We start from the raw sequence: 26,273 nt of genomic DNA on the forward strand, positions 1-26,273 counted from the left end.
ATACTGCTATATCACTAATAGAGAAACTTCAAAAACAAATGAGAGATCTGAAAACCAAGCATAAGATCTCCTATGCAGGCAAGACAAGGAAGTACAAAGTGATGTCAATGAAGGCTTCAAGGTATCCTCTCGAGACACTCTGTCAGACACAGAAATATTTGTCCTGAATTTCTGGCTCTATCATTTCAGGATGTTATTTAACATATTGCAAAATACAAGTCACTTAAATACACAAGAAGCTGAGTCACTGAGAAACTAGATTACATCTCAAAATGGGAATAGATATTTGCAATATATTGAGTTTTCAGAATTTCAATGCGGGACAAGACTGGGATGGGGGAGATGAAGAGTCAAAAATAGTGTAGTGATTTGTCTTTTATGTAATAGTCTTGAGGATAATAATTAAATTCTCTTGGTTTAAAAATTTTGGATAAATGAAATATTTTCCTTTGGCTTAACTTTCTTAATGACTGGTAAGACACAAAACTGGCTTTGCACCACCTTCTGATTTTAGGATTCACCAAATCATCTGAAAAAAAAGAAAAGACTATGTTGGGAAGATAAGGGGTAGTGAGAAATGGGGAGAAACACAAGTGTTTGGAAATAGACCTAAAATTTTCCTAGGCATATTTTCTTATTGGAAAGTTTAGAAGTAGCAAATAGAAGGTCATCATATTAATAAAGGGAAAGAACCAGCTTTCATAAGGGTTACATCTGTAACACCTTGTATTATAAAATGAGGTTCAAAAATTCTGGCTTACATCTGAATGAAATCCTAAACTAGGCCTAGTTTAAAGTAAAGTGGATGTCTGGGGGAGCAGCTTACAAACAGAAGGTAACTGAAAAGGCTCCTTCAGACTCACAGACACAGTGAACAAGCCCAGTGAGGAGTCTGAAGTAGGCTACAAACTGATGAATAAGCAAGTCAGAGGGAAGCTTACATGTACTGCAAACATATTATTATAGTGGATTGATTAGAAGTTTTCACAGCTTCACAGGATATTCTAAAGTACTTCCACCTGCTTTTGGAACAGTCTTACTGACAAACCTAAACAAGAAAATCCTAAGATGAGGTTTAATCAGCACCTGCACCTTTAGATTGCATTTAAATGATGTTTCTCAGAAGTCAGTAATTTCTTCTGCAAAATAACTTCAAACTTGGTACAATGCTGCTGGGCTTACAAGATTAAAGTCTAGTAAAAGAAAGGAGAGTGGAAAAAGCTGTTGAAAAAAAAAATGCTTCAGGGAGAAAGAAAACCAGATCCTAAACCAAACAAACTAACCAATCCAAAAACCCCACCAACACTCACCACCTGCTGCCATACTGAAATACTCCAACTCATGTACCTGAGTCAGTTTGGTTTGCTGGGGGCCAAATGCTGGAGCCTTCACCCAGCCTCTGGATTTGGCTTTGCTGAACACTACAGCGCTAGGCTTGCACTGATGTTGGTATTCAAGCTACCTAGGTCAGACTAACAAAGTACATATAGGTTTAAGATGTAGCCATCTTTCACTGCTATATACACTTGTAACAGACCATGGAAAATTGCGACAAAAGTTACTGAGTGACACTTTAGAATATTTTAGCAATTTCTAAAAAAATTATCAGATCTTACAAAAGAGCAGTCATCTCTCAGACCAAAAGAAGTTTAATCACAGCTGTAATTAAAGCATTGAAATTACGTATTAAGGGATCTATTGCTCACTTTAAAGTAGAAGGCTTGTTTCCAGTATGCTTCTATTTTCACAGATGACTCCCAGTCTAAGAACCATGGCTCAACTTAGAGGAGAGTCACAATAAGAGAGAACCGTAACTCAGTTCCTGAATGCTTGAAGTAAAGAATGCCAACGGAAAAGGAGTTAGATTATCACAACCACTCCCTTTTCCTATGTTTAGACATAGTACCTTCTTTGTTACATATGTATCCATGCTAAAGAGGGAGTTCCTGCCCCCAAAATATTTTTCTGGTTACTGTTTGCTGTATCTGGTTTTTCCAGATTTCCAATCAGTGACTATTATAACCCCTCTCATATTCAACAGTAGCTCAGACAAGCTTGACAAGTATGTATTTCAACAGCAGCTATGATTATAGGTTTCACGTATGTCACAGGGATGCATACTGTACATACCTCTTGTGCTAGTTCTTGTGCATTGGAGCTGAGAGGATATGGAGGGCTGGCTTTGTTCATGTGGACTGTAACAGCGTTGTGGATTTTAAATGCATTCTGAAAATCGCTATTTTGAACAAGCTGTAAAATGAGTGAGATATCCTCTTGACTCTGAGGGTCTACCAAAACGTGCTGGATATGCTTAAGAGAATTTAACAGTTCTTCAACTTCTAGGTAAGAAATAAAAAAAATACAAATAAGGTATGAGTTAACAAGAATGATAACTAAGCAGTATTTATATTAAGAGTTATACAAAATTCTTTTTACTGTTCAGTTTCTAAACAAGCAGTGATATATGCAAGTTTATTAGTTATCTGTTATTCCAGCTATTTTGAAGCAGAATGTAACTGAATTAAAAGAGTAAAAAAAAAAAGGAAAAAAAGGACCCCAAGTCAGTAACAGCAGTAAGACTTAATTGTTAAGCTCATCTTGATGCACCGAATATTCACTGACACCTTGGTTCACCTTTCTGTGTGTACCTATCATATATGGTAGAAATTTATGTATCTCAACTATATACTGCTTATTTATAGAATGAATGTAAGGTAAGTAAACTACACTCAATTTATACACATTAAATTATGCTCAGTCTTAGCACATTAAAATAAATGATGAAAAAATATAACCTATGAATATCTATGAGTTTTGAAAACTATCTACCGCAAAAGAAAGTCCACATCTTTTACCTACAGGGATATGAGTTCTGCTTGGGCAGTAAAATATTTTAACATTTTAATAACCAGTTTCTGTATGTTTGCAGAATACTATACATGTACAACACTCTTGAGTTTCAAGAACTGATCTTATGCTTTATAAGTGCTTTTTGAAGACTTTTATATTATTTTAAGCCAAACCAAATTTCTGCTAAATAGGTCACTTCTCAAAATTAAGTACTTCAGAAACCACCTAAAACATGAAATATGACTCAAATCCAGGTAAGAAATTCTGAAGCAGACAAAAACACAATGCATGTTATGAGCCTTAAATAACATATATATTTTCACACGTTATTTGAAAAATATCTGTTCAGCCACAGGAGCTGGTCAGCTATCTAGCATTTTAATTCAAACAAGCTAGAACTTTTGAACCTTGGTATTTAAATAAAATGAACAATAAAGAAAATCCCAAATTTTAAAACTGTCATTTGATACTGATACCAACATAACAGCTGTGAGAGTAATTTTAAAGTTTTAGCAATCTTTGTTTATTCATGATGAGTTAATAAAATCAGGAACACTATCAGGACATCAGCTAAGTTGCATTTTTAACATGAAAAATCACTGTAGATAATGATCACTAACATGAATGCTTCCATCAAGAAGTTTCCCTTATATATTTTTAACCACAAATTCATCAGTACACTGAACACAAGCCTAGACTCAAAATTTTTGAGCACAACATAAAAAATGGTTGATAAATGGGCACAAGAAAATCATAAAGCCTAATAAAATATGCATTTCCAAGAAGTTTAATTGTTATAATTTCAGGCAAACCATATCTACATACAAGTTGTCAAGTCTGAGTTTGCAAGTTAAGTTTTCTGTATTATAAAAGGAAACAAACAAGCCAGGGCTACTACTCTTGTACATTACTGTCTGCAGGACAATAAAAAATAGTAATAAAACCCCTCCAAAACCATTTCACACATACTAAAAACATCCTACCCACCAAAGGTCAAGGACTTCTTCCTGTAACCACCAAGGAAACAAAGGGCAGTAGGACAAAAGCTGCACAGAAAGCTTGGATACTGGCTGTGCAGGATATTCCACTGCTGATATCCAGTACAGCTCACAACACTAATTATGGTAGCCAATGTCTCACTAGGAAACTGTATACAAAATATACTGCTTATCACACTGGGAGAAATGCCATTTACAGAGAAGGCTAAAGAACAGCCCACAAGTGAGAATATGTGCTAAACAGGACACTGTCAGTTGGCAAAATTTTTCTCTAATATACTGGACACAGCACTGAAGTATCTCTTCAACTCAATCTCCCAAGTCTGAGGAAGTGCACTACTTTCAAGCATAAAGGGAAAAAGAAGTATGTGAAACATGTTATTGTATAGCTCCTGACACCTGCTTGGTTAAAAAACATACTAACTCATAGTTCTGCTATTTGCTATGGTTATTGGATTCAAAAAGCAGTGAGATATTGGAGAAGAACCTTGCTTCTTTTTTCTCCTCCTAATTATTTTACTCCATTATTTCTGAACTCTCTTACATATCTAAAAATTCAAATACATACACATATATACACATACAATTCTAATACATGCTGCATGTAAGATATGAATTCATATAGAAAGACAGACATCTTACTCTGTATCTATAACAAAGACTTCCTGTTCATAGATGTCTTTTTGGCCTTTTGGTAGTTCCTTCTGTGCTGCCCTTTATGATGAACTACCACAGTACTCTCTTCCCTGTATAATTCCCTTCTACACTGAGGCTTCATCTCAGGATACCAAAGCTTTATACCAAGTGATTTGCCCCCATCACAAAACAGCAAAGAAATATCCACCTCAACACAATTATTAAAAAGAAATAATGCTTCAAAGGAGTAAAATGTATTCCTCAAAAGGTAGCACTCCATTTCCTAGTCACTTGTTTAATAAAAAAACATACACATAGAACCACACACAAATCTGGCTTTATGCATATGCATGCCTAATTCTCTCTTAGGTTCCTGCTTCTGAAGTCCATATCACAGATGAGATTATGATGCAGGGTTTGGTTTTCTTTTTTTTTCTATTTTTTTTCCTGTTTCAGTCTTTTTAAAGTAACAACAATACAAAAAAGCACCAGGTACAAAAGACTCCAGATATTTCCTACAAAAATGGCTGTCTTGAAGAAAAAAAAGCTCAGTAAGACCAACATCTGCATTTACTCACAGAAAAGTCAGGGTTCTTTTGCAGAACAAGTCCATTTTTAAATTGCAGATCAATTAGCAATCAAATGCTGTGTTTTATCAAGTCTTCTTTTACATGAAGTGTTGGAACCTTTTTCCATTAGACTATGAAATGGCTGGAATGTGACTGAGCACTGTGAGATACGCACATTAATCAAAAGACTGCCAGGGCAAAAGTATGCAACTGCAGGGGAGGATGTGCAGTCACAGCTTAACATGTTAGATTAGAAAACTAAGAAAAGAAAATAGTTGGTTTTTATCACCTTAAACAAAAAGTTAAGAAGAGCAAACTTAAGAAGATAGGCTTTACTATACCTCAGCACCAATGTCTTCATTCCCAAACTTTTCTATAGAATAAATCTATGTGCTGGTGCTAGCACTTTAATGCTTCAAATATAACTTGAATCACACAGCCAGGAAAAGTAGTTCTGGATAAAACTGTATTTCAGGAAGTTTTTTAAATAATATATTTATAAATAAGTAGTTTTGGCCAAGGTATAAAAGCAAAAAACAGGCAGCTTTAAAAAATAATCATAATAATCATCATTGTAGCCAGAAAGGGCTTACTTTGGAAAGGCTGACTTCCATGAAACGTCAGTTACTCATTTAACTAAATTAGCTGAATTAACCATAGAAAACCAAAAAAAGTCTGCATTTTATAGAAGCATATTGCCGTGAAAAAGCCAGTAAATACTTACATGCACATGTGCTAGGTGCACAGATATTACTCCCACTTAAACAGCTGTCCAAATCATATACTGTTTTGATAACAAACATGCCCTTTAACATTCTTTTGGTTAAGTCTCCTCTTTTATTTTTATACATAAATTCCAACTTCTTTAATCTAGCCTGCTTTCTTTTATGATGATAAAAACATTAAAGTCTTGGCAAGGATGTGCCAAATTAGACACTGCCATTTACAAAACATTTTCCAAACTAAAAATACACACACAGGTCAATATTCTTATTTAAAAGATGAATCTTCAGGAGAAACTCTATGGACTAACACAAACACAAAAGCAAAATTAAAATTAGTATTTTAAAACATACCAAAGAAGGATAGTTGAACATCTTTGTAATTCATTAGCACCTGTCCAGGTTTATGTGGAGTTTTCCTAACTAATCTCAGAGATTTGTCAGTGTGACTAAGCACTTTAATCTGGACAGAAAAAGTGGAAACAGGGAACAGCCAGAGGCTGTGTTACAAATGTTAGAAAGATTAACTCAGAAACTGGAAAAAGGACATGCTTAAAAATAGAAGAAAATCTTGTAAGAGTTCAAGTTACTGCATAAGCACTTCACTGAATTTAAATTTAACTCTATTTTTGACAACACTAGTGACTGAATACAGATTATTTAGGAACTGTATAGGTTAGAAAACCACAGTATTTCATTTAAAACTATTTTTTCCTATGTTTACAACAATTCAACATTATAGTTGTGTGTAATCAAAAGCACTGATCTTAATCACAGAATCACATAGTGGGTAAGGTTGGAAGGGACCACAGTGGTCCAATCTCTCTGCTCAAACAGGGTCATCCTAAAGCACATGGCACAGGATTGCATCCAAAACAGTTCAGCTGAATATCTCCAGTGAGGGAGGCTCCACAGCCTCTCTGAACAATCTCTTCCAGTGCTTGATCACCTGCACAGTAAAGAAGTTCTTCCTCATGTTAACGTGGAACTTCCTGTGCATTGGTTTTTATCCATGGCCTCTTGTCCTATTTCTTGGCACCACCAAGAAGAGCCTGACACTCTCTCTTCAGATACTGATAGACATTGCTGAGGTCCCCTCTCACTCATCTCTTCTGGAGTCTGAACAGGCCCAGCTCCCTCAGCCTTTCCCCAGAAGAGATGCTCTCTTGTTGCACTTCACTGGATCCACTCCAGGAGCTCCCTGTCTCTCTTGTCCTGAGAAGCCCAGAACTGGATGCACCACTCCAGGTGAGGAGTAGAGGGCTGAGTAGAGGGGCAGGATCTTGCCCTGCTGCCAATGGTCTCCCTAAGGCAAGATCTCATTTGCTTTCTTGGCCACAAGGTCACCCCTGGCTCATAGAATGCTGAACTATAAATCCTCTCTTCTTAAATCTAAGTTTAATGATCCAAATGACAAGACCCAAATTTCAATTACAGAAGTGGACCAAGTTACCTAGTAAGGTGACTTCATACCATGTATTATTTCCCAATTTATCTGTTTCCACAGACACACACACCTCTATAATCCTCTTGTCTCCGATGTTTGGCATTTCCCTTCTTACACCTAGTATTCAAAGAATCCTAGCTTCCATTCAATATCAATTTCCCATCTTATATTCTTGCTGAGCCGAAACTAATTTCCTCCTTCCAGCTTTTCACAAATACTTGGACAATTCCTCAGCTTCTCCCACAGCTAGAACCCTTATGAGTTCCCCACTAAGAGATTTTAAAACCCATCCATCATCACAGTAATTTCTTCATTGTTATTTCTTCTGTTCAATTAGCTTCAGTCCACACTAGCTCCTAGCTGCTTCTCAAGTATGTCAGACTGATGTATGTTACTCACTTCTCATCTCTACCAGCTTCCATGGGTAGCTGCTTTGCACCAATCCTCCCTCCATGATCTCAGCACCTCCAGCATGAAACCTAGTCCCAGCTTTCTAATTCCAAGTCACACTTTCCTCCCATCTCTATTTTTAATTTCCAATTCCTTCAGCAGTCTTTACAGCTTTTGGCCACTGTGGCTAAGAAACTCCCAGCTGAAGACACTTTTACTGTTTGACATCTATTTTTGTATCTTCTGCTTTGTGTTCCTTCCAAGGACAGAATTTTACAATCAAATACCTAACACTTCATAAAGTTAACTACAGAATCTGCTTCTTACAAAGAGATCTCTCAACTGACAAGCCCTGCACTAAAAAAAAGGACACCCTTGTTTGGGACTGACCCTGCTCGCCACAGGAGATTGAACAGGATGACTTCCTGATGACCCTTTCAATCTAAATTTTCCTAAAGAGGGATTTGTACAACAAGGATTACCAGAGGTTATAGAGCAGAGACTGTCTTTAGCAGAACTGCTGCTCATCCACACAAATACTAGAGATGAAGTAAAAACAAAGAAATTGGCAATCTCATAGCTATTTTTCACTCTGTATTCTCAACTACCAGCCAATAGGAAAGGGAAAAAAAAAAGAAAAATCAAGAAACTTTGGTGCAGTCCAGAAAAAAAGGCTGCCTCCAAAGCAATCTGGATCTCTGAACAGGTATGGATTTTGAAATCTGAACAGGACAGCCACAGATTCCCAGGGCATCTTTTTCACTCCAGTGACACACCACATTTTATTTAAAATACTTATGTTTTGGGAAGAAAGGTTAGAAACTTTCTCTAAATAACCATACTTAATGACAACTATGAAACAAAAAAATTCAGCATCCATTTCTTCAAAAATTATTAACATTACATTTTCATCAAGGCCTAAGCAGATTTTCATTATCAACACCAATTCTTTAAGGATGTATTGTTGTGACATTTTTATCAGGTGGCAATTGATAATGCAAGACAGAATGGGAAAAAAGCACTAGCATGTTTCTCCTTAAGATATCAACAGCTTTTGTATTTTAAATTACAATGTGTGTTTATTAATTCCTTATTCTGGTCTACAGTTTGCATCAAACATAAAATTGGGTATTACTTACATGGTTTTCCCCAGCCTTGAGACAATAGAAAGACATGGAATAAATTAATTATTATCCACAAGGTATTTAACTGTTCCCCAAATGGATCCATTTTGAAGAGTCACTTGCTAAGGCACATAGCCTGATGTTTGGCTAAATAAAAATACCCCAAACCACCACAAATCTGAAGGACAAGAAAACTTAAAGATGTTTATGAAAGATTAGCTAAATTAGGTTTCTAGTGGCCTGAAAGAGCATTAATACCAAATAAATCTTTACTCCGTTAGCCCACTCACTGCATTTTACCTACCTAGTGTTTTCACAGTGTAATGAGGACTCTCCAAAACAATCCCTTCTTCCGTGTCAAATATTGGATTATCTATTCCAGTTTTAGGAGGAATTTGTGCTAGTTTCTTTAGCCTCATGGAAGCAGTAAGGTCCAGTTCTTGTTTCCTTCCCTCTTCTTCTCGTCTGCGCCTTATGTCCTCCTGTTGCTGACGGATCCGCTCCAGTTGAGCGCTGCGCCGCATGGGCATCATCCTGGAGCCCAAGTCCCCAGGGCAATCAACAGCCATTTCTCTGTGCTTCTGAGGTTCCTCAGGAGACACAAGATCCACATTTTTTGTTTCATTGTCAGAGTCTTCTGCAATATGTCCATTCATATGAGAAGTTGTCATGATTATTTGTAATTATGCTTATGCGTTTCAAACCAAAATGCTGCTATTAGGCCAGTTTGTGTTACGACATTGTGTAAAATCCATTATAGATTCAAAAATATTTCCCTTCCATCACAAGACACTTCAAGAGGCATCCAGGAGGAAAATCTAATGACAGATATTAAAAAACAAAAAGAAATTAGTGAGTAATTGGTCCAATAAGAAAACACCTAAGGTCCCCAGGCATCACAACAATGGAACTTTGCATCCAAATTTACATAGTGGTTCTTCCCCTACTAAAAACTACAGAATCCTCACAAATCTGTTTCACATATTTTCGTAGACTTCAGGTGCCAATGTTAGAAAAGGAGCACTGTTCAAACTAATGTTAAAATCTCTTTTATTCCTCAGTGAAAACCATGGTGATTCTGTACTTAACACAATTGCAAATAAGCAGTTTTCAAAGAGTTCTTACTCAAGTTTTAATTTGTACTTTCATTCTTAAAAATTCCAACACAAACCATGCTTACAATCCTACAGGCACTAAATATGAAAAACTTGCTATAAACAACATGTTCATAAGAAGTTTGGTATACTGAACATAAGTAAAGATATTTGCATTTATTGTTTATAAATTGAGGCATTTTATGTAAGCATTGCTTCCTGGATTCAGAGAAGACAGGTCTGACATAGAGTTCATCCAAAAGATACTATCTAAAGTAGACAGGAGCTGCACTTACACAATTACAAGTACAGATAAAGTCCTAGGATAAAGGTTTGGAGAACTCTGGTTAGCAACTACTACTAATACTTCCTACAGGTATGCATTAAAGCAGGAAGGATTAAATACGAGAGTTAAAATCCTTGTGTGGGAGTACAGACATACAGATTTGACAGAGAATAATAATTAATTTTCACAGTGAAGTACGACATTCCACTATACTACACAGACCTTAATCTGATTTCTTATTCCTGATGATTCAGGCTAAAGAGTTTAGGTGTCCTGATACATATAACCACTCATCTCTTAAATATAATACATGTAACAGTGTGTTTTATACCACACTGCCTTTCTGTCAGTAATTGCTATCCGCAATCTTTCCAATTAAAAGGTCATAAAAAGTTGTGTACCACATCACCGATATACTTTATTTTTCAAATTACATTTTATGACTTTTTTTTAAATTTACTGAAATGAAATAATATGAAACATCTCTAAGTTTTATTGCACACTGGATGCACCAGGACAGAAAAAAAAACAAAACCCAAAATCACCTACATTCTTATACCAAATCTTCGTGTTTGGAGGAGGAAGGGAAGGATGTTTATGCTGTAATTAAGTTGAAAATTAAATATCTATAGTTCTGTTTAGGAGGAGCAGCAATAGAAACTCCTACACAAGTTTTTGCCTGTGGCAGCACATTTGCCAGCTTGCAGTTCTAAATACATAGAGCCTTTAATTTTCACGAGGAGTAGCACACAGCATCCAGTAACAACAAAATTATTTCCTTTACTTGTTTCCTCTCTAACCCCCACTACTAAAATAGTTATTAGTAAAATCTTCCTGATAAGAAAATTAAATTAAAGCATTTCTGTGGTAGTAAAAATTCTTTTTTTTGCCCTTATAAGACACTTAATTGCATTCCACTGATCAACATCCAATACTCGACACTCACACATTCAGAAACAAAAAAAGTCAATCAAAACCTCCAAGGTACTGGGGCTAGCACTGCAAGTACCCCACAATTACTCAGTGCCTGTAAATCCTTCCGTTAGTGCCCAACTTAGAACAGCTTTTCAAAGAATAAAGCCATATAAAATTAGCATTTAAACAGGGTTATATAAAGCACCACTTTAAGAAAAAGTTCTGTGAAATTCAGAGTAAGGTGGATAAAAATTTACCAAAATGATCCTCGGGTAGCTACATTTCCCCTTCTGATACGGCAACTTCTCTGTACAGAAATACCAATCCCCAAAAAGGAAGCCTCATTGGCAACAATAAAATTGCAAAGACCACTGTTTTAACTGTGGATGCAAGATAATTCAAATTCTTTTAAATTCAAATTGTATTTGCCATAGCTTGTCTGAACACTGAGCCTTTTCAAAGCTACATTCATCCGTTTTCAACTCTGACAAGCTGAAAGAAAACTCACATTCCTGAGTCTATAGGGTACAACCAACAGGTGCTGAAACAGTGAATAAGGCACTGAGGGGATGAATAATACCCATTTAATCAGCACTAAAAAAGTCAAAAACAGGGTGTGAGGACCTGCAAGAAGCAAAACACAATTTTACACTCAATCATGTGTAAGCTAAATGATGTCACACTCTCTAGTGAATCTTAATCACAAAGTAGTATCAAAAAATTGAGTTGACGGCCAATGCTTAAAAACTAATCAAGAATATTTACAGTGGGATTGGTTACATATCCTCCATCAAATTTCAAATGCCAGTTACAAAAAAGTATATAGAGTGAGAAGATTTAAAATCTCTTTAGTTTAGTAATGTGAACTGAAGACAAGAGAAACAAAAATATAGTTTGGAGTAACAGGCAACCTTAGTAACACTGCTTACATTTTCAGTATAAACTGTGTGCAAGACACAAAGGACATATAAATTCTTTGAACAAGGTACGAAGACATTTAAGTGACCTGTGATAATAGCTGCCTACTTTCAGTATTCAAGATTCAAGTCAATCAAGTAAAAAAGAAACAAAAGCCAGAGAAAAATCAGAGCTCCCCTGCAGTCATACTTTAACAGCAACAGTCAGAAAACCACAGTGACAACTGAAGAATTTTGGAATTTGAAATAAAAAGTATTTTTGGTGCCCCAGAAAGCTAGATACTTCTAAAACCAGCAATAAACAGTACAGCAGAAGAATCACACCAGATTATACAAAAGATGATACAAAATATGTTATCAGGCAACCTAAAATTTGACCTTATGGGAACACCAAACCAAATACACAAAAACCTGACCCCAGACATAACTAGCTGGTAATCCATAAAAGCATAAGCATGCTGCAAGTCTGGAATGCTGAACAACTTCCTTTAATCAAAGAACTTCTGATAAGGAGTGACCCCCTTCCAAACCTAAGCCCCTCTCCTTCCTGTTGTCTCAGGTCTGCATCAGATATCACAAATCCTCACCTTCAACTGTTTTGGAAAAATGCTATTGCCCAGTTGCAAGAAATGAAATAAACATGCAAGGAAAAAAAACCCAAAAAACTGAAATAGATCAGGTCTCAAGTCCCTCTCCACAATGGTAATAAAGATGCAAAATGTAAAATATTACACTGATAAAACCTATAATTTGGTACTCAAATTAAGGTGAGGCATAGCTGAGACTAAAAATAAGATTCCGTTTAAGAGAGGTACTAGGAACAGAAAATTTTATTTTAAACAATATGTACGGCATCAAAAGTCGTAAGATGAATAATTTCAGAAATTGTTCCCTTGGTTTTTCTTTCTGAAGGTTTCTTTTGCAATTTTAAAAATTCTGTGACAGCAACAATAAGGGAAGCTTGTTACACCAGTTGGTTCTCTTCAAATTGTCAATTATCCAATAAAACAGATTTTCAGTCCAAGAGAAGCTTATTGTGCCAAATTAATATTTGTTCTATGAAGAAAAATTTGCAGACTTACTCAAGAACAATAATTTTTACTACTTCATATGTACAGTCTATATGATAGCATTTGTAATTAAGAGAATTCCTTTCCACTTCAGAACTTGGCAGTAGCAGTTCCTATACTTTATAGATATGTACAAGAGCCTGTTACACAGCTTGACTGCTTAAAGTTTAATAGGGTTAATTCATGGCTTTGAACATCTTGCTTTGAACTGCTGATATCTAACTGGGAAATCTCAGTGTTTCCACATGACACTTAGAGCTTACCAAAATAAACCAGATTTATGACTCCCTCAGTCCAGCTTAGTATCACAAGTCTTACCAACACAATTCTGGAGAGTGCATGTGAAAGTCTCTTCTTAGCAGATTACTTTTATTTTTGGCCTCCAGAGGAAGATTTCTAACAACTGATAATGTTAGTACAGCTATTAAAAAACAGCACTTCATTCACTCTGGCCATCATTGGGCATCATATAAAATTCTGACTGGGATGTAATTATGAACACCAAACAATACTTCTGATGCAGGTTCATAACAGCATAATTAAAGAAAAAGCACAAGTCCTGTCTTGGTAACTATACTTACTATTCTCAAAAATACTGTATTTTACAAGCCACCATTCTTCACAGCTAACAATGTCAGGTTTCTATCATCTTTTAAAACACCCTGAATACACTAAACAAAGCACAGACCCCAAAAGCTCTGTAAAAGAATAAACATATATAAATGCAATCATCTTGGTGATGATTGCATTTATGTATGATGATGGTGCAAGGCTGATGCTAGAATAAAATATATACTAACAGAGACCGAAATAAAAGTGCTGTAAGGTGGTTAAAATTTTCACTTGCTTCCTGGGGACTGTGGCTGGTGTGCATAGCAATCCTAATTGCTTTAACAACTAAATTCTGCACAGTAAAATTAAATTTGTTTTGCTTCAGCAACTTCCAAAGAGTAAAAATGACATTTTCTGGAGGCTGAGGTTGTGTGTTACATTTCAGCAGTGTTTAAAATTCTTTCATTGCCAGAAGTATGATTAGACCTGATAGTTCCCTTTTTAAAATTCATTAAAGCTGCAAATTCTGAATGACTGCAAGGAAGTCCAGTGCTTATCTTCAGTAAAATTTCATTAGTTTTGGCACAGATTAGAGTATAAAAGCCGAACCTACATTTGTAATTTTAATCTAAACACAAGAAATAGATATTAAACATTAGCACAGTGCAAGGATTTATCATCAGCTTAAAGCCATATACTACAACAGACATGGTATATGAAAATATTAATTAAAAATAACTGGAAGATAAATTCTAGGTTGCTGAAGTGGATTAGAAATTAGATTAAAATCACATACAAGATGTTTCCCAATATCTGAACTAGTAATAAAATATGAGCATAAAACTATGCTACAGATCTCTGCCATGCATTATTAATGGCTCACATAACAGTGTGTCTTTTGGTAGTTTTACTCAGTACTTCAGATTCTAGGCAAGCAAAACCTAAGCCATAAAAATCACAAAGTAACAAAGTAAAACACTTCAATAATTCTACAAATGGAAGCTCGGTGTAGGAAAATAAAAAATAATTCCCAGCTTTCCTTGCATCATCTCCTATGCACCATTTTTTTCTTCAATGGGATTTCAGTGAATCTGCAAGATTAGGACACTTGGAAAGCAATCACATAAAGGAAAACACAACACAAATCACATTGCACAGCATAAAAATTACTGCCACTACTTGAAGATTAGAATTTATGACAGAAAATACTTCATAGATATTTCCTATGACTCTTAATAGTACCTGAAATAACTGATATAGCCTGGAATGGACTGATGGTTTGCAAAAATAAGTAAAAGTTACAAAATTTATGACAACTTGATACCTCTTGTCTTTAATTTACAACAAAAAAATCTGTAATGAAAAAAGAATCTTTACACTAGGCTTTGCAACATGTTCAAGAAAATTACTTCTAGCATGGTTTGTTTTTTCAGTCTAATATTATTATTTAAACTATTCTTTCCTGCAGCTAGATATTCTAGCATAAACTCTAGTATTGGAAGCAAACTCTTCACTTAATATCCAGCTGACACTTGTTTTAATAATTTCAAAACAGAGTTCATTATAACACCTGTCAAGCACAGTAACTCAGTACAACACGTGAATTTCAAAAGGCTCTCAGACATGCCGAGAGGTTTTAGCATTCCATGCTCACTTAAATGTGCAAGATATATGGATCAAGAGCTAAAAGGACTAAACCCTCCAATTGATCCTTATTTTCATTGTTAGCAGTTTCTAAGTTACATTTGTACCAGAACAATAGCAATGCTAATTTGCAGCATTAAAGCACAGAGAAATTGAAATGAAACTGAAAATTCAAATGCTAAGGTTAGATTCCTGTTTTATAAACAGTATAAACAAATTGCTAAGCCTGCAAACATTATAAGCACATTTTTATATCACATTCGTATTACATCTAAGAACTGTGGTCTACTTAAGACATCAGATTTTATTAGGGTTGTTTATCTGTTAGTGCAATGTCACCAATCAAAAGTCATAGCTCGAGAATGGGCCTACACTATCAACTTCAAAAGACACAAGGTGACTCCCTACAAAACAGATTCGGACCAAGTGTTTTCCATGAAAAACAAGCACCAATAAGAGATGTACATCATATCAAGCAGCAGCCACCTCACTCAGACCTCCTTCCAGCACCTTTGCAGTAAAATATAAGCAAGGTACCTTTGCAGTTGTATGAAGAGGAGGGAACAATTAAGGCTTATTTGAATTCCTGCCCATCTCGCTGTGAAAGACAAATGCTATCAGCTGCAACCTTTCTTGGTTAGCATAGCAACAGCGAGCTCCTTTAATCAGCTAAAATTGATAGCACAGGTCAAGCCACACAGCACAGACCCACTCCACACGATTATTTCTCTAGTTGTAACACATCTTTCTACTGCATTTATCAACATATTTCCTTTTCAGTTACACAAACAAAGTGCTTCCCAAGTTGACTGAGATTTGAAACAATTATTGAAAACACTAAGAATAAACATATCATATAACAGAATTCCCTTTGTTTTAAATATACATTACCACTTACACATCATTATTTTCTGCTTTTTAGATCAAATGAAAAATGGATAGGAAGGAGAATAAAGTTACAGTTGGGGTGAGAGGGAATGACAACAGAAACAAACTAGAGTCGGTTTCAAGAAGCTTATTTCTAATAGTCACAGCTAGACAAAAAAGTTAAAAGGCTTGCCAAGGTCAGTCAATTCTGTAACACAGCATTTATGTTCTAGGCTCTGTTCATATTTTTTATCCTCAATAAAGCTTCAACACAGCTGTGCTGACAAGTCCTAAACTGTGGTGAGAAGCACAGCAGAGGGCAGTCTCTGCAGCAATTAGTGAAAACCTGAAAAAAAAACCAAAGTTGTTTCAAAAAAAGAGCTCACAGAAACACACAACACTACAGCTCATTAAAGGGTCTGACACCCACACCACCCCAAAACAGCACACAGATATATCACCCCAGCATCCCACCATGGGTTAGATTAATAGGCTACAACTATGCATACATTTGAATACTCAGTTCTAATCAGATCTTTAGCACAAATAATCCCTGCAACAAAATCTTTATTTTATATATAGGTATGAGTGGATAACATAGATGCCTACAAGATGCAAAATATGAAAATATGACATAATAGTATGAGAAAAAAGGAATTACCTTAATTTAGTAGTTTTTTTAAATGTTTAGAAACATTCAAGCATAACAAATGAAGAGTAAAGAAATTCCTAGAATTCCAGGGATTGTTAACAGATCTCACAGGACAGCCAGAAGCATGCTAACGAGACTAATTTCTTATCACCCATTCACAGCTAAGACTTCAGCTTTCATTGTCTTAAAAGTAAATATGCCTATCCTCACTTTAAACGTGGTTATGTTCCCCGTGAAATTAAAAACACTGCTGCTATTTTAGTTCTCTAATAAGATTCCTCCAACCCCCTTGAAACTGTGTCCTTGTTAGCTCAGGCTCTTGCATTCTGGTCTCATTTTAACCCCCATGTTTTTTTGCATGTTATTTTTAATGTCAATGCTTGCCACTACTTCACTATGTAAAACATAGTATTAATAGCAAAATGTTCATGGATACTAGTATGTATATGACACTGTCACTTCAAAGAGGTGACTGAGCCAAAGCTAAATTAAATTGAAGTTACAATGTTCCACAATTTACATCTCATCTGACGTTTAAATTCACACAAAATAGCATTAGTTTAGTACTCCACAGAAAGCTATTCTTAAGCCACATTTAAAATACTCTAAAGAAAGACTAACTTCTTCTTTACTTATTTTAATACTTCCGTATCTGCTGAACTCAATTTGGAAATATAACCTAAAGAAAGTGAAAATACTGCTATTCATCTAAACCTTTCATCCAAAAATGCTAAAAAGTCAGCTATCTAATTTAACAGTGTTCAGAGGTTATACTGGGACCAAGACTGCCTTCTAATTTTATATGATTGAGCTATAAGCTTTGCAAGTTCAAAAAAAAATCAAAATCTTACAATATTATATAACAAAGATACATGTGCTAATTCTTTCATGTGGCCATCCTCCTCAGGCTCTCTTTTCAACTCTTATTTTGCAAGATTAACTGGATGCATGTCAGGGATGATTTTAAAAGCTGTTTTTAAATGATCCACAATGATATAACCTGATTAGCTGTGTCACTATGTTACTCATAGGTATGTGGGGGCAAAGGGGATAAGCATCTCCTGACTTTTTTTTCTGACCACAAAAATAGGTTGAGACTTCTAAAATTTGACATTCTAAAAAACAGGACATCAATCACAAAACCATACAACTATTCTCTCCACTTCACAAGACTCACACACCACAAACTAAGAACAACCACATTTCATTCGAGCTCTTCTCTAATTATTTATAGGAAAAAACTCCAATGCACAAAGTATTTTAGCTACTCAGGTCTCTGATATCACAGGACTTTCACTCCTAAATTCATCTGAGATGGCGGTGACTTTTCACTGAGCAAATCCCTAAAAACCTGCTGCATAAATGTTAAAGTTTTCTTCCAGAAGTATTTTCTCTTGATGGGTGTATGATTTTGTCTAATTAGCATAATCTGTAGCTTATTTTTCTGGAGGGAACTGTAAGCAAGACACACAAGCCATGGCAGTGTGTATAAATTCTTTTAGCCATTCCAGTATTACTAGTATGATGAGATGCCCTGCTAGACATAGATGACAGAAGCCCTTGCTACTAGGGACAAAAACAACTCTTCTCAGGCAGGACAAGTGCAGTAGATAACTATGGCAAATGTACCCTCTAAAGAACCAATGGGTGACAGTTGAAGATTGCAGAGAATTATGCTCAATCAATGACCATGGTATCTGCTGGAATGCTTCTCAGTCCTAAGAATGCAAAGGGCAAAGTCAAAACTCAACATTTTGCAGGCTGAAAAAACTGTTGAGAATTTTCAGTGCTGTAGTTTCTTTACACTGTGTCAGTGACATTACTTAATATTTGCAAACACTGCAGTATTTTTTTCAGGGAACTCACATAATTCATATATGTGTGCATAACTATCTGCCAACTGCTAGAACAGAACAAAGCTGACTAGGCTTTCAAGTGTGCCCTACTTCTGCAGCCTTCCAAACACAATCAGTAATTCATGAATTTATGACAAGAACCAAAAAAGAAACTGTCAGTATGATTCTTTGGACTGTTAAGCTGTGCTAGTTTGCTGCTGCCAAAGACCTGCAGTCTCTACTCTTGCTCTTGACTGCTCCCTTATGCTCTCCACTTTTAGATTCTACAGCCATTACCTTCTTTGACAGTTTTGAAGCCTGTCAAATCAGTCACCAAGTAAATTTCATTCAACAAGATTGCAGAATGTCACAAAATACTTTTGTTTGGTTGGTTTTGGTCAAATTAGCATGTCAGAATAGATCACAATAATCTGAAAGGTGACAAGTTTGGCATAAGGGCCAGGAGCAAATGTTTTGAGACCAGGGAGATAGAGGTAAGAACAAAGACAAGTACAAACTCCTAGCCCTGGCAGCAGGGAGGTAAGTCCAATCAGGACTATATCTTATGGAACCATATTCTGTGAGTTCTCCTCACCTCCCACAAAATTCTCATCAACACCTACTGATTCTTTTCATCCTTAACAACCCAAACAAAATCTACAAAAAACCCCAAACAAACAAAAAAAATCCAAAACAAAACCCACAAAAAAAACCCCCACAAGACCCCAAACAAAAAAAAAAAAAAAACAAAAAAAACAAAAAAAAACCAAAAAAAAAAAAACCCACCAAAAGAAAAAAACCACACCACAGAAAAGCAACCACACACCTACAACCATTTGCATATCTTCCTGATGATGTAAACAGGGTAGTTAAAAGGGAAGTACTGGTTTCTCTTAAAAAGCATACTCAAACACTGTGGGTGTAAAGCACCACAAAATTTTCATTTATTTTTAAGCATATTTCCTCCCAAATAAAAATGATTAATTAATCACCCTAGCATTTAACATGGTGAGTTCAGTATCCAAACATCTCTGCACATTCATTACTTCAGGATACTCAACTTGTATTCTCTATTATCTTTGTGTAAATTGTACAATCCACAACTCAGAAGCAAGAGCTTTTTTCCTCCTCTTTTTATAAAGGAGAGCAATAACACAGATCTTAATTTTCTGCAGCAGAAGGTATTAAACAGATCACCTACTGATCAAACAGTACACCTACTGGTCAATCACTAATATAAACAAAAGCACTACCTCAGACATACAACAGAATTCATAAATGGATAATCACTTGGGAATGGATAAAAACTACAAAACACCTTTCCTAGTATTATCACAGTGATCTTTTAAACTTGCACGAGCAATGTCAAGCATGACCAAAGAGCTCATGCTGATTCCTGGGTCACACTACAAGGGAAACCTGCTGTACATACCTACACCATGCAGTAACTTAAAACACAGGCCACATTGAAAATGTGCAGAAAAATGACCAAAATTTCACTATAGGATGTGAAAATCAAATGCTCTGTAAATAACCTACATTAGTAGACTTCATAATAAAAATACACGAGAAAACTTCACAAGGCTATAAAGACATAACATTAGAGACCTTCTGTACCTTATAAAAACAGTCTCTTTCTTTCTTATTAAATCTAAGTGGACTCTTGGGCCTAATGTTAGCAATCTGTTACACAAATCAAAATAGAATCCTGACAGGAACAAACTCATTTCTGCAAAGTGAATTCAAGTACCTGACTGCAGAGCTTTTTCACAGTTAACTCTTTTCCTAAATCAAAGAATGACTTCAGTTTCTGAAACTTTGTTAAAGCACATGTTCTTTTTAATTAGGAAAACACTAGAATTTTATGATAAATTCACAGGAATGTAAGACTCCTTTCTACATGAAGGCAGGCAAACATTTTTAGTATGTAATGGTGCAATAATCCTGTCCAGAAAACTGTGTCATCACTTGAGCTGTTGAACTAAGACATTAAACATGACTATGGAAGGGAAAAACATTGGCAAGCTAAGTGACGCAAGTCCCTCCTCAGAACCCTCAAATCACGTTAAGGAACAAAAATTCAAAACTTAGGAAAGTGGAATCAGCAGAAACCTTTCTTTGCTCAAGATCATGGAGTGAATCTTTTAGTGTAATGAACTTCCAACACATCATGTGAACTTAAGGAAGTATTTCTTCTCAACTTTATACTAACCAAATTGAAGATGGCTCTTCAAACAGTAGTGTTATAAACTTTGTTTAAAATGCTTTCTTTCCATGGTACCATCTTTAAAGCCATTTTTCCCCACCCAACTCATGAGCTGAAAGCTGAATAATGATTTTCATACCAAAAAAAAAAATCTCAGTCACCTTTAATATTCTCTGCAAGTGAAACAGATAAACAGTGAAATGTATGGTAACCTTTACTTTACACTTGCTTATAATAACATATACACAATTACTTACTTAAAAAGCCCAAACCAACTCCCCAAAAACCTAAACATACATTTCGCCACATAGTTAGAACATTCAAAAGTGTCTGAAAACTAAAACTGGTTCCATAAACTCATATTACCTACTACAACCCACTGTAGTAAAGAAAATGTTAACAGCAAGAAAAAATGGAAATCACAATACAACAGCCAGTCTCCCTCGTTTTATGTGCAAGTTCAAAATTCACTGATTTGTCCTCACTTTATCTTTCATGAATTTTTACTTTGTCACCTGAAACAAGTTTCTCAACAGAAAAGTAGAAGAGAGGTAAGCTATTAGCACATCACTTTTAACTGAAGTGAGTGCGCACAAACATTAAGTTAAATTAAAATAAAGTAGGGTAAACTTAAGTTAAAATAAAAATGGATTCAAGATAAGGAAACTTCTCTTAAGGAACTATTTTCTCCTGGTGCTAATATCAGATCTCATCAACTGAGACATTTTTTAACAGGAAAATGGGAAGAGAGGTAAGAATGCTTTCAGCTCATGAATGCAGGATATCTTTGCATTACAAAAGGGCAGAATTTGAATGCATTAAGAATACATTCAAAAAAGTTATTGAGCAATACCTGGAAGAATCTATCACACACACACCCAACCCCTTAAACAAATACCTAAAGATTAAGTTTGTACAAGTTATACATACCAGTGATGCAAACACTATATGCACTACACCAACATACCTGATAAATCTCTCTAAAGAAAGCATCACAACATTTTACTAAACCAATATTTATAGCTTGGTCATCAGGCACTTCAGAATCAGAACATAAGAACTCAGTGTCCCAAAATCAGAATATAAGAACTCAGTGTCCCAAAGACAAACTGTAAATGCTCTCATTTATAGCCACTTGAATTAACAGTGTCTTCACTAAGCATTCCAGAGCCACCAGAGCATAGACTCCTTTGGAACACACTTATTAGAAAGTTGAAGCTTCATAAAAACAACAGTGCCATCCAACTGAACACAAACATATTTGGCAGTTCTTCTTAGGGGTTAAAGAATAAAGTCTTCAGAAAATTAGTCTTTGACTGTTTTACTGTACTAATATTTTAAATAAAAAGAACTATAACATCCTAGGCATAAGGCACTTATTTCTTAAAGTCATGTTTACATAATTTTAAACGTATCAACTTTTGAGTGAAAGTATTAGTAAACCCTTAGTAAACCCTTCAGCAACATGAGAATCCTGGATGCTGCCCTCATGCTGAGACCACACAGGTGTCTTCCTTTAGAGGTGGAGACAAAACAGCAACCTAACAGCAGTCAATGTACAAGCCTGCATTGGCACTATGATACTGAAACATTCTGCAAAACAGTGTTGCAATTACAAAGTCAGCCGAAGAAAAACTGATTACTAAAACCTGCCACAAATGATGGCATCACCATCAATAAAAGTCAGGACACTTGGAAATATTCTCAGCACTTTTGACACAAAATTGTCAGTCTTGCCCTATTGCAAAACCAGGTGTCATGGCTTCAATTGCTGCTCCAGAATACTACCAGAAGCTGCATACAATAGGAATGCTAAGGAGGAGACATCTTGTTTTTTCCTGAGAAAAATCAGAGAAATGAATGAAAAAGCAGAGGACAAGAACTGGGAGAAAAAAGGGGAGAGTCTAGAACTAAATGATATAAGGAGAAGTCCATTATTGGAGAAACCAGAGCAACTATCCATTCTAGCTATAATCAAAACAACAGCAAAATCAAACTACTCTAAATTCCCTGCTTTTATAAAAACTAGAATGCAAGGTCAAAGGGCAAGGCTAAGATGACAGAACAGACAGCAAGAACACAACTGGATATGGGGCTCAGGGCCAGTATCAGCATTTCTGTATGCTGCCTGGGAAGCTGCCACTGTCTTTACACAAAGTTTTTCAGATCAAAGAGGTCAGCCAAATGGTAACAGTAAAGAGTGAAAGTTATGGTCCACTGGAAGAGATAAACTGTGTTTTCTCTTTATGACAGAGGAGTAGAAAGAAAGCAAGCATGTTTTCTCTGATTCTATTATATGAAATGTGATGAAAAGTAAACAGAGAGTTATGTATATAGAAATTATAACCACCCAGTCTGGTGCATATATCTTGTGAGCAACAGGAAAAAGCAGCATAGAAGACAGAGCACCAAATACCACTGTGAAGCACCAGATCCATAACAGAACAATCTTAGGCCTTCACTGCAGTCATCCTAAGAGACAGGCAGGTTTATCCTGAACCTAACCATGGCATCTGGCAGGCTGCAAGTACTCCAGCTGCTACAGGAATGTACATTTGTCACTGTAAAGTTTGCAAATATTTGGTCCTTCTCTTGCCCAGCAATTTTAAGAGTTTTGACCAGCTAAAACAGAAGACTACAGTTTCCTAAATATACTTTTTCAAGCATTCACAACAGTAAATTCCCACAGTGCACTGGAGCAGCACAGCTGAAAAACTTCAAGGTGCAGCAATACACACCATCCCACCACTCATCCCTCATCAAGTATGTATATCCATGTTTCAGAGCAATCAAGTTGCATCCTCTATTTCCTCCTACCAGTTTTCCCATTTGAATTTAAGACATGATTCTACAACATGAAGACATCCTCTACCTTACATCACAATGCACGAGAGCCAGCTTATCAGTATGAAGTGGCAAAAAGCAAATCAAAGAACAAGATATCTACCATTCTCAGTAGCAAAAAGCTGAGATCATGAGATCATCTGCATATAAAACAGTGGTCTCTCCTCATCACCAAAATGACTGCAATTTTTGATGAGTTAGAGATTTTTCAAAGCTAAATTGTTTCAAACTCTCGTAGGGTAGACTATGCACCCAGAATAGCTTTTGCTTATCTTAAAAGAACCAGGAGTGTCTAAAGACCAGTAGTAGAGAGACATGACATGGTTTACACATGAAACAAAATAAATACACGAAGATGTACAGATAAGAAACAGCCTGCATGAATTAAATAATTCATTTTTAATGAAAAGACTATTTGACAAAAATTAAGAGCAAAAAATGGTTTACTTACAAAAATAATTAGGATTTAATTATGGGCAGTGCACAAATGAACCAAATAGTTGCATGAACTGGAAAAGACATGCAAATATAAGAACATAATTTCAGTCAAGCTATTACACAGCTATAGCAGCTAAACAGTAATACTGCACAGCTATAGCAGCTAAATGAGGGCAATATTGCTGGCTCACTTCATCCCCATGTCAAGGGGAGAGATGTCAGGACCTCAATAATTTTTTTTTTCACCACAGAGCCTAGAGTATGATGAGGAGCACTGCCATGACCACAGGTCAGTTAAAAACAGTCTTCTAGCAAATTTTCAAAGGACCACTCAGTATAATGCCTGAAAAAAAAAATACATTTTAAATTTGTAACAGAAATATTTTATCAATATTCCCATTAAGCAGTAAGTGACTGGGAAACTTTGCATAACAGCAAAGTCTGCAGATACAAGTTTAGAGGACTAAAATCAAATGACATGGTGAAGTTCTTGGGTCCAGCACAAACAGTGCCACAAAGCAGTGGCCTAAAATTAATAAACCATGATAAATTTAATTTGTGTCTCTGCTGAGCTAACTAGGCAATCCAAGTTCTTGACAACTTATTCTCTTAGGCACCTGCATTTTAATCACAAGTATAGAGAACAGGGCTCTCAGAAAACAGACTGCTCCCTCCCTGGCATGCCAGCATATTGGGCATTATGGCTCTGCAGGGTCCTGGCCAGGAAACAGGTTTTGTCTGGGCACCAACCTTGAATTCCTTCTTTATTCATTAGAATGTGCAACTACTGTTTCCAAAAACACCAGGGTCCAATTATGAAGCCACTGATTATGGTCTTTCAGGCAAAGTCTGGTAGACAGAAAATACTTTTATCAAAGAATTTTACCTGAGATTTGGAATGCCATATACAAAGCAAGTAAAATCAGTTTGGGAAATACTTGTCATAGTAAGAGAGTGACGTAGGTAACAGTAGATACTCAGTTTTGTACCATTTGTCAGAAGTACAAAAGCAAATCTTTGTGGCTTAGAGTTCCTCATAAGAGGTTAGCAGAAATGTGAAGCGCTATTAGTTCTCTGAAAGTCCAATAGGTTAGCCCAACCTCTAACCTAGCAGAAACACTGTGAACAGCACCAGTCCCTTACTTGAAAGCAGCTCCTCTCACATTGTCCTAACGCCTCACAGACAGAGGTTTTTCACTAACAGCTCTGTATATTACTTTCTTTTTCAGCACCCCTTCCGAGCACTTGTTACATGCACTCTCTGTGATACTAGGAAACAAAAGCAAGGTTGTAAGAATACCCTGTATAGTTCTGCACAGTGAGAACGCAGGTTCTTGCCCTAAGGAAGCACTTAATACTGAGAATTTTTCAGAGATGGGAGAACCCAACAGACTAAGAACACCCAGATACTTTTTCTGAACAAGCCAGGAACACTATGGTGACTTTACCACTCTGTCTGGAACCAGAGCATTTACAGCAATAGCCACTTTTTCAAATAACATCAGAAAAATACTGACTTCCTGAATCAGAGCTGCAGCACCGTTCACACAGCAATTACTCAGATGGGCAGGTACTCTTCTCTAGTCCCAGTGAAGAACCCAAGGGAATGGCATGAAGCTGTGTCAGAGAAGAGGTTTAGGTTGAATTTTAGGAAAAGGTTCTTCATCCCAAAAATGGTTGGGCAATGGAACAGGCTCCCCAGGGAAGTGGTCACAGCACCAGCCCAGCAGAGTTCAAGAAGCATTTGGACAGTGCTCCCGACACAGGGTGTGACTCTTGGAGCATCCTGTGCAGGGCCAGGAGCTGGACTTGATGACCCCTGTGAGTCCCTTCCAAATCAGCATGTTCTGTGATTTTATACTCTGAACAACCAACTAGCAATTCTGGTCACTGGGTTTAATCCTTAGTGCTAAACCAACCAACAGTGTGAGGCAAATCAGAGCAGGTACATCTGATTTTCAGAGAGTCTTGATGAAATTTCTACACTTTTTTGTTACTTTTCACCTTTGGCTACTAATGAAACAGAAACTAATTTTGGGATGTACATTACCTGTTATTATTTCCGTTTTGTCACATTAAACTGTCACTTTCACACTTATTACAATGCAGTTTAGGATGGGCTATAAATCCATTTGAAAATTCCAAAACAATCAAGGCAGGAGCCATTGATGTTTATCAGTGGAAATGACAGACTAATTAGACAGGACAGCCAACATT

At 36.2% G+C, this 26,273-nt stretch overlaps 1 protein-coding gene across 2 annotated transcripts in view; it reads right to left on the bottom strand.

Moving 5' to 3' along the window:
* PALS1 (protein associated with LIN7 1, MAGUK p55 family member) overlaps window positions 1-26,273 on the bottom strand; it is a 55,413-nt gene that overhangs the window by 19,244 nt on the left and 9,896 nt on the right. For both annotated transcript variants that reach the window (XM_012574203.5, XM_030275509.4), the window contains 2 exons: window positions 9,041-9,554; window positions 2,131-2,339 (listed from right to left, as the gene is read on the bottom strand). In XM_012574203.5, the coding sequence (XP_012429657.1) occupies window positions 2,131-2,339; window positions 9,041-9,407 (576 nt within the window). In that variant the 5' untranslated portion in view covers window positions 9,408-9,554. The remainder of the gene's footprint in view (window positions 1-2,130; window positions 2,340-9,040; window positions 9,555-26,273) is intronic.

This window comes from Taeniopygia guttata, chromosome 5 (genome assembly GCF_048771995.1).
Source record: "Taeniopygia guttata chromosome 5, bTaeGut7.mat, whole genome shotgun sequence".
In the NCBI taxonomy this organism is placed as follows: Eukaryota; Metazoa; Chordata; class Aves; order Passeriformes; family Estrildidae; genus Taeniopygia; species Taeniopygia guttata.